This window comes from Mandrillus leucophaeus, unplaced genomic scaffold (assembly GCF_000951045.1).
Source record: "Mandrillus leucophaeus isolate KB7577 unplaced genomic scaffold, Mleu.le_1.0 Scaffold207, whole genome shotgun sequence".
NCBI classification, from domain to species: domain Eukaryota; kingdom Metazoa; phylum Chordata; class Mammalia; order Primates; family Cercopithecidae; genus Mandrillus; species Mandrillus leucophaeus.
Window position 1 is genome coordinate 1236035 of NW_012102110.1, and position 9263 is coordinate 1245297.

The window sequence follows — 9263 nt, forward strand, 5'->3', positions numbered from 1 at the left end:
AAATGTAATTTATTTATCTTTTGCCTGATTTTTTAATGTGTTTAGTAGAGTGAAGTTTCTCTTAATCATTGTTTTCAATGAATTACATAGATTATTGCATGCCATATATTCATTGCCATTTTAAATAAATTATGTCATTTTAACTCTCAACTACCATCTCTTTAAAACAAGGCTTTTACATGTCCAAGTGAAAAGGACTTTCTGCATTTTGTTTCTTTTAGTAAATTCCAGTGCTTTTACATTGTGATCAGAAAGCGTTTATAATATTTTTACTTTATGGAAGTTACTGGTATTTAAGGGTTTTTTTTCTGACTTAATATTATAATCAATTTTTGTGACTGTTCTCTTGGCATATGAGAATATACTTTCTTTTCAGGATATAGCATTTGAGATCCACACACATACATCATCTACATTGATTGTATTGTTTAGATTTTCTTTAGTTGTATTTTATATTTTCATTAGTTATATTTTATCCAGTTGATATATCTTGTGTTGAGAGTAATCTCCTGTTATTACTGTGTTTCTGTCTGTGTTTCATTGCATTTCCTGTAGTTGTAAGCTGCCTGCTGTGATATTTGATGCCTTAAAAGTTAAAGTTTGCTGAACCTTGATACAGTAAATTGATCAGGGGCTCATGGAAGAGTATTCCCTGTGTTCTTGAACATTTAAAACTTTTTCTAATGGTTTACACCGTATTTCCTTGAGTTTCTAGAAAATGCCACTTCATTTTATGGCTTTGTGTGTTCCTTTTGTGAAATTTGGTCAATTAATTCTCTTGGCCTTAGTTATTTTGGCCTTAGTTATGTGATCTTTTTGACTGGAGTTAGTTGATCATTTTGCCTGGAGACAACCTTAGTCTTTTTTCATTTTTAAAGTCTAATACTGTTGCTAGGATATTTCTCTGAGTTTATATGCAGGTCCATTTTCTGAGACATTTGGTGAGCCCCTTCAATATGCAGAATCAGGTTCTATTTCTGGAGATTTTTTTTTAGATCATAGTTTAATATTAGTTTTGTTCCACTGCTTAATGTTTCTTCTTGAAAGGAGTCCAATATATATGTATGTTTGATCTTCTTTGCCTTTCAGTCACTTTTTCTGACGCTTTTTACTTTGTTTATTCTCATGATAGTTTCTGCTTTCTTCAGTTTCTCTTATTAATTTTACAAATGAATCTGTTCAACCTTGGGCAGTTGGTAATTTAGTTCTTTTCTGTAATGTTTTTGTCTTTTTTTCCCCTCTCTTTCCTGAGTTAATTTCTTCTTTTTTGTTTATTTCTGTTTCTAGTTTTGAAGTTTCTCATTCAGGGTGTGTTTTTATATTCTCATATGCTTTTTCAGGATATTTAATTTAACATGGAATGGTAACTGATACGGTTTGACTCTATGTCCCCACCCAAATCTCATATGGTTTGGCTCTGTGTCCCCACCCAAATCTCACCTCAAATCGTAATCCCTGTAACCCCCACGTGTCAAGGGTGGGACCAGGTCGAGGTATCTGGATCATGGGGGCAGTTCCCACATGCTGTTCTCATGAGATCTGATGGATTTAATAAGCATCTGGCATTTCCCCTGTTTGCATTCATGTCATCCTGCTACCTTGTGAAGAAGGTGGGTGCTTCTCCTTTGCCTTTCCCATGATTGTAAATTTCCTGAGGCCTCCCCACCAATGCAAAACTGTGAGTCAGTTAAACCTCTTTCCTTTATAAATTACCCGGTCTCAAATATTACTTCATAGCAGTGTGAGAACAGACTAACACAGTAATGTTACGTTTTTTCCCCTCCTTCATATTTTTTGGGGGGTGGGGGTATGAGAAATTATCAGCTAAAGTGTTTTGAGTCTCCTTTTCTGTTTTCTTTTATTTTTCTTTTATTTATTTATTTTTTTTTAAGAGAGTCTCACTCTGTCACCCCGGCCGGAATGCAGTGACACAATCATAGCTCACTGCAGCCTGGTACTCCTAGAGTCAAGCAATCCTCATGCCTCAGTCTCCTGAGTAGCTGGTATTACAGGCATGTGCTACCATACCTACCTAGTTATTTTTCATTTGTCATGGAGACAGAGTCTTGCTGTGTTGCCCAGGCTAGTGTCGAACTTCTGGCCTCAAGCGATCTTCCTGCCTCAGCCTTCCAAATTGCTGGAATTACAGGTGCAAGCCATCATGCCTGGCTATCTTCTTATAATAGCTTGTCTTCTTCCTATAATAGCTTTCTGTAGATGAAGATACATTGCTCCTTTGCATTTCTTGGACAAGGCTGATAATTTATGGGGAGGTTTGATTGAGAGTCTTTGTTCCAGGAACCTTCCTCTCTGTCAATGTGACAAAGTACAGGTTCTTTAATGAATGTTTTCAGCGTGGTGGGAGTGTGGTTGTAGGTTCTTAGAATTTTATTTCCTGCATGATCTTAAATTTCCCCGTTTGCTTTTTTTTTCTCCACCTAATTTCTAAAGGGCCCTTCCCCCTTCCTCTTTCACTTAGCGTGGTACTTGCCTATAGTCAGTGCTCTGATCTACTAGGACTGTTTGAATATTTACATAAAGAATGGGCTTCCTCATTGTAAAAATGATTTTAATTTAATCTTAGGCTCTCCATTTTCTTTCTTCCCCACAGTTTTTTCTGGACTGTACTCCATATAAAGATTGGGGTAGGAGACTGAGAAATTGCTCCATTGGAAATTAGTTTTCATTTTTCTATTTATAGACAACTGAGTTTTGTAGCATTCTTCTAGTTATGCTGCAGGTGGAGATTTTGTTTTCCCCACGTTTGTTGTTGTTCTTGTTAATCTGTAAAGCTTATGAATGAAGTGTTAAGATATTTGGATTTATGTACCATTACCTCAGTTACAGGCTGAAGTATTTCAGAAATTTCACATTGAGTCATTCATTTTCCATGTTTTTATACATTATTGTCCTCTGTGCCATTAAGAGTATTGGCGATACAGCATTTCTTAAAAAAGAACTCCACTGTTGTCTCTGGGGTTTTGTTCTAAGCATACCCTTTCTGCAAGTTTTGATGCCAGTTCTTTCTTCATCTTTTCAGAAGGGGTCAAAGGAAAGTTTTCAGGGACAAACTAATATGTCCTCAAATAATCTTTAAATGGTTTATTGACTAAAATGTTGAAGGATTGCAAATGTCTGGTTACCATCAAGATTAATAATTAAATTTGTACATGGTTAGGCAATGGCAACTATTTCTAGACTGTCAAATGTACATTGTGCAATACCTTCAATTGTAAAATGCATTCTAATTTGGGTTAAAATGTGAAGAAAATGTGTTTTATAATTGAAGAAATACAGTATTGAGTTCAGCAGAGTAGCTATACTCTGCAACAAGATTAGAGTAGCTCTGGTTTAAAACATTTGAGGTCCATGCTGTGGGATTTTGTTAAAGGTAAAACTCTTACACAGTACTGTAGGCACTTTACTAAACTTCTTTGGACAGGATAGATCTACTTTTTATTGAGCTTCACAACATAATAAGATTCAAATGTATGATATTTTACAAGGGAGTTTGGATTGTAGTGTACAATAGAAACTGTTAGAGTCTGTTAATACAAGCAAATGAAACCTATTCCAACCACTGCTCTTAAATGCTTACTAAAAGACCTTAAAGTTGGTAGTAAATTTGTGGTAAATGTTTTGTTTAGTTCTAACAGAAATGGGTAGGTTTTGTATTGGTGAAACTGAGTACAATTAGACAAATTGAATTTTAGAATCTTAAACAGTCTGTTAATAACATGCATTTTAGAGGCTAGAATATTTATAACTTTTATAGATCCCCTATTCTCCTGATGCTTCTTGTCATAATTATTCTTGGACTAATTCACTGTCTATGACTTGCTGACTAAAACATGGTAGCCTTTATTTCATCAACAAATATTTATTGAGCACCTCCTCTGTGCCAGGAGATGATCCAAAAGTGAGCAAAATTAATGTGGTCCCTGCCATCAAGAAGCTAACAGTTAAGTAGGAAAGAAACATACAGTACATAATAAAGAAAATTGTGATTTTAGCTTGCGGTAAGTGCTAAGAAGAAAATCAACAGGACACTCTAACAGAGAAGAATGTATAGAAAAGTAGACCACTTTATAGAATGGTCAAGAAGACTTTGAGGTTGTGACATTAGAACTGAGAACCGAAGTGGGAAAAGGATGCAGCCATGCAAAAAATGGTAAGAAGAGCATCCTGGACAGAGATGGAAAAACCTTGAGGTAAAGGCTTGGTGTTTACTAGAAATTGTTAGACAGTCAGTGTGACTGTGGAGTAATGAGTAAAGAGGAGAATGCACAAGATGAGGTTGAAGCAATCGGGGTGGGGGGTCATAAACCATTAGAAAAATTTTAAACACGCAAGAACACAGGGAGAGATGGAGAGGAATAGGTCGATTTAGGATAGGTTAAAGTCAGTAGACCTTGCTGATGGACTGGACCCAGAGAGAGAAAACGGAAAAAAATAATGAAAGATGACACCCAGGTTTCTAGTGTGTACTACTGGATAGATGGGGAGGAGAGGAGCAAGGTTACAATGTTCTGAGGTCCTGGTGAGGCATCACATCCAGAGATAGCAGGCAAGCAACTGTCATCCTGCTAGAGCTCAGTGAAGCAGTTTGGGTAGTGTCAGCATTCTTTTCACTATGTGCTGGGCACGGAAGATACAGTACAGGAAGACAAGTCTTCTGCTTTGATGGACCTCACAGCATGTACATGAGATCACCTCAGCAAACAGCAGAAAGAGAACTCAGCACAAGCCCTGATGAGCTCTGACAAGTTAAAATGTGGGCAGAGGCTTTTCGAAGTCTCAGTACCTCTCAGCCTGTAAGTGTTGCTATGTTACCCAAATCATAGCCATCATCAGTGTTGATGAGGGTTGAAGAGATGAGAAAAACTGGGATTTTGGATTCTGGATGTAATAATTTCATAAATCCATGTGAAGTATTTGGTCTTCTTTACCACTCTATAAAGTACTCTGCCTTTCTACACAATCTTATGTATCCTATTAGGGCTATTAGTTTGCTTTTGTTCCCAGGATTATCTCATTCTTCTGGATTGTGAGTTGTGGTCTCCCTGTTTTGTTCTTTTTCATGTTGCAGGCTTTTCTTGAATGCCTGATTATCCTTGATTGTGTTCATATTTAGAAATGAGGCTACAAAGCTGAGTGTTCCATATTGTTCAGTGGGGATTGTTAACTGATGAGGCTTTCCTGTAAGGAAAGCAGACAAGAGAGATGTTTAGTTGGAGGCAAAATCCTAAATGCTAGAATATGAAAGACTTTGCTTTAGGGTACCAGCAGCCATTCTTGCTGCCTGGTTTTCCAAGAACAGTTTACTTTTTTGCATGGGGGGTCAGGGAAGTAGACTATTCTTTTTACAGAAGTTCAGCCTCGTATCTTCCCTTTCTGTTCTGTGAGTAGAGATATGCTCACAAGTCCAGAGCCTCCTCAGAGTTCTGATAGGCAGACCTTCTTCTGCTGTTAGCCTCTTGAGCACTGAAGACTGTGACTTCTTTCCAGCTTCATCAGTTACCATTTATTTTGTTTATTTGCCAAAGATTTGTTAAAATATTTTCTATGGAGGCCTCTTCCTGCCTTTTTCCTTTATTGTGCACAGCTACCATTTTTATTCTTTGACTGTCATCTTCACAGGGTCTTGGGACCAAGAAGAGATAAATTTGTGCATGTGTTTAATTCACCATCTTGAACCAGAAACCCCAGCAACAGTAGTATTAAGAAATGCAGTTTTATACTTTATCACTTTAAAGTAGTTTTTCTTAGCCCAATTTAATGAGCTTTTGATACTTAGCAGGATTGGAACTGCTCTTGTACATAAGGCACTTGTATGGGAAAATTTCTGTGGGAAAGAGTGACACAGTCATCCTTGGCCTCAGAATCTCCTGTCCAATAAGACTCTAGTGTGAAGATATTAGTCATGTATGGTAAATTCTGGTAGAATTTCAAGAGTTTCAAAAAGTTATGAAAAATCATATGCAGAAGAAGTCACTTAAGTGTTGTAAGAGTTTAAAAACTATTAAATACTATATGGAATAAATGTTTTATTTGTTTCTTTTGTATAGATAGAATTTCTTAGAGCAGAGATTTGGGTTGAAAGGGGGACCCTTCCAATAAAAAATGGCCTGAATGGTGACTCAGAGAAATGAAAGCCTGCTGGGCGCAGTGGCTCACGCCTATAATCCCAGCACTATGGGAGGCCAAGGTGGGTGGATCACCTGAGGTCAGCAGTTCGAGACCAGCCTGGCTAACATGGCGAAACCTTGTCTCTACCAAAAATACAAAAATTAGCCAGGCATGGTGGCACATGCTTAAAATCCCAGCTGCTCAGGAGGCTGAGGCATGAGAATCAGTTGAACCTGGGAGGTGGAGGTTGCAGTGAGCACAGATTGTGCCTCATATCTAAATATGAATGCAATTAAGGATAATCAGGCATTCAAGAAAAGCCTGCAACATGAAAAAGAACAAAATGGGGAGACCACAACTCACAATCCAGAAGAAGGAGATAATCCCGGGAACAAAAGCAAACTAATAGCTCTAACAGGATACAGAAGATTGTGTGGAAAGGCAGAGTATTTTATAGAGTACTGTGCCCAGCCAGTTTAGGGTTTTTTTGTTTTCTTAATTTTTATCTTTTGCCGGTACATAGTATATGTATATATGTACATAGTTTGTGTATTGTTTTAACCTAAGGCTTCATGTTACAGTTTTGTGAACTACCACATTTATTGGATCACTTTTCTTTGGAAAAACAGTGGGAAAATCTTAATTTTATTTTTAAGTAGTCTTCCATTCATCCATGCATGAAATAACTTTCATCCAGTGCAAATAATGGACTTTTTATACTTTTGCTGTTTAAAATGTTTATAATTTTAAATGAAGACTTTTGTTAAGTTTAGGCAAGCTTTGCATTGTACAAGTAGAGCTGCTCTGAGTCTTAATAGACTGTGTACTCATTGGAAAGATACACAAGTTTATAGCAGCTCTTGTCATGAAAGTGTGCTATTTTAGTGTTTGTAACCTTGTATTGACTTACACAAATTATTTCCATCATTTCCTCACCAACATCACCTCCTGAGATCTCCATTGAAACACCACCTTCTCAGTGTTACCTTTCATTGACACTTTATCTAAAATGTTGCTCCTCCCGCATAGTTTATATCACCTTTTTATTTTTTCTCCTTAGAACTTTCCCAGTTTTCTAATTTACTATGTATTATGCTTGCATATCTTTCTTGATCTGTCTTTCCCACTGGAAAGTTAGTTTTGTGTGGACAGTAGTTTCTGTTTTTTCAATACTGTATTTCTAGTGCCTACCACAAGGCCTAGCAAATAGTGTACATTGAATAAATGTTTGTTGAATGAGTGCATGTCACTGATGTGCCAGAAGCACTCATTTTATTTCAAGGTAAAATTTGACTGTATGGTTATGTGTAGGTTGTGTAGTATCACGAATTTGTATCAGAGAAGGTAGCATTAAAATCTGTTTCTTAAAAATCTTTGTGTTAAATTTGAAGTTTTAATCTTTAAGTAACCTCATTTTTTAAAAGATTTCAGATAGAAATCTGGCATATAAAAACCTTTAAGCAGTGCTACTTCAGTTAGAATATTAAAGTCCTTTTTTTTGTACAGGTGCAAGTGGCATGAAGAAAATGATACTCTCTTCTGTGCTTTAGCTGTTTGCAAGAAGATTGCGTAAGTTGGGGAAAGGAGTTTCTTCATAATACTGTATTCTGATTAAATTATTCTGTGCTGTTTTGCTTGCTATTGCTTTGGCAGTCAGGGTAACTCTGTTTCCACAATGCTCTTTTGAAACAAAGGGGGTCAAATCAAAACTCCAGTGAGATATTATCTCACCCTGGTTTAAAATGGCTTATATCCAAAAGACAGGCAATAGTAAATGCTGGTGAGGATGTGGAGAAAAGGGAACACTCATACACTGTTGGTGGGATGTAAGTTAATACAACCACTATGGGGAACAGTTTGGAGGTTCTCCAGAAAACTAAAAATAAAGCTACCATATGATCCAGCACTTCTTCTGCTGGGTATATCCCCCAAAGAAAGGAAACACATTGAAGAAATATCTACACTCCCATGTTTGTTGCAGCATTGTTTACAATAGCCAAGATTTGGAAGCAACCTAAGTATCCATCAGCAGATGAATGGATAAAGCAAATGTGGTAAATGTGGTATATATACACAATAGAGTACTATTCAGCCATAAAAAAGAATGAAATTCAGTCATTTGCAATAGCATAGATGGAACTAGATGTCATTATGTTAAGTGAAATAAGCCAGGCACAGGAAAATAATCATCGCATGTGCTCACTTATTTGTGGAATCTAAACATCAAAACGATTGAACTCATGGAAATAGAGAGTAGAAGGAATGATTACCAGAAGCTAGGAAGGGTACTAGAGGGGTGAGGGGGAAGTGCGGATTGTTAATTGGTACAAAAAAATAGTTTGAATGAATGAATAAGGCCTAGTATTTGATAGCACAACAGAGTGACTGTAGTCAATAATAATTTAATTGTACATTTGAAAATAACTAAAAGAGAATCATTGGCTTGTTTATAATACAAAGGATAAATACTTGAAGGGATGGATATGCCATCTTCCATGATGTGATTACTACACATTGCATGCTTGTATCAAAACATCTTATGTAGTCCATAAATATATGCACCTACTATGTACTCACAAAAAATAAAAATAAAGGTGGTTTTGTACATCATAGTACATTTATTTTCTGTCCATGTCACCTCTCCTAGCAATATGGGTGAACCTTCAGAACCACTTCCTTATTGGGGTACTCTAACACATAGGTCTTTTGTTCTCGTTTTGTAGTGAAGTACCTGGAGCCCCAGATAATCTGGGTGCTCTGGTAGCCCAGTGGGTGATATTAGTTCAGAGGATAGATTAGTGTTTATGGTTGTTGTCTTATTTCTGCCACTTCCCTCTCCTTGCCTTAAACATTTGGGAATCGTAGTAATCTTTACCTTCATTGCCATGCCCTTAAAATGAACCTAAAATTTTATCTGGTAATCAAAAGATTGCAGGCCGGGCGCGGTGGCTCAAGCCTGTAATCCCAGCACTTTGGGAGGCCGAGACGGGTGGATCACGAGGTTAGGAGATCGAAACCATCCTGGCTAACACGGTGAAACCCCGTCTCTACTAAGAAATACAAAAAACTAGCCGGGCGAGGTGGCGGGCGCCTGTAGTCCCAGCTACTCGGGAGGCTGAGGCCGGAGAATGGCG

At 37.2% G+C, this 9263-nt stretch overlaps 1 protein-coding gene across 2 annotated transcripts in view; it reads left to right on the forward strand.

The window, feature by feature from the left end:
• MAEL (maelstrom spermatogenic transposon silencer) overlaps window positions 1–9263 on the forward strand; it is a 33797-nt gene that overhangs the window by 19797 nt on the left and 4737 nt on the right. For both annotated transcript variants that reach the window (XM_011979895.1, XM_011979896.1), the window contains one exon: window positions 7636–7698. In XM_011979895.1, the coding sequence (XP_011835285.1) occupies window positions 7636–7698 (63 nt within the window). The remainder of the gene's footprint in view (window positions 1–7635; window positions 7699–9263) is intronic.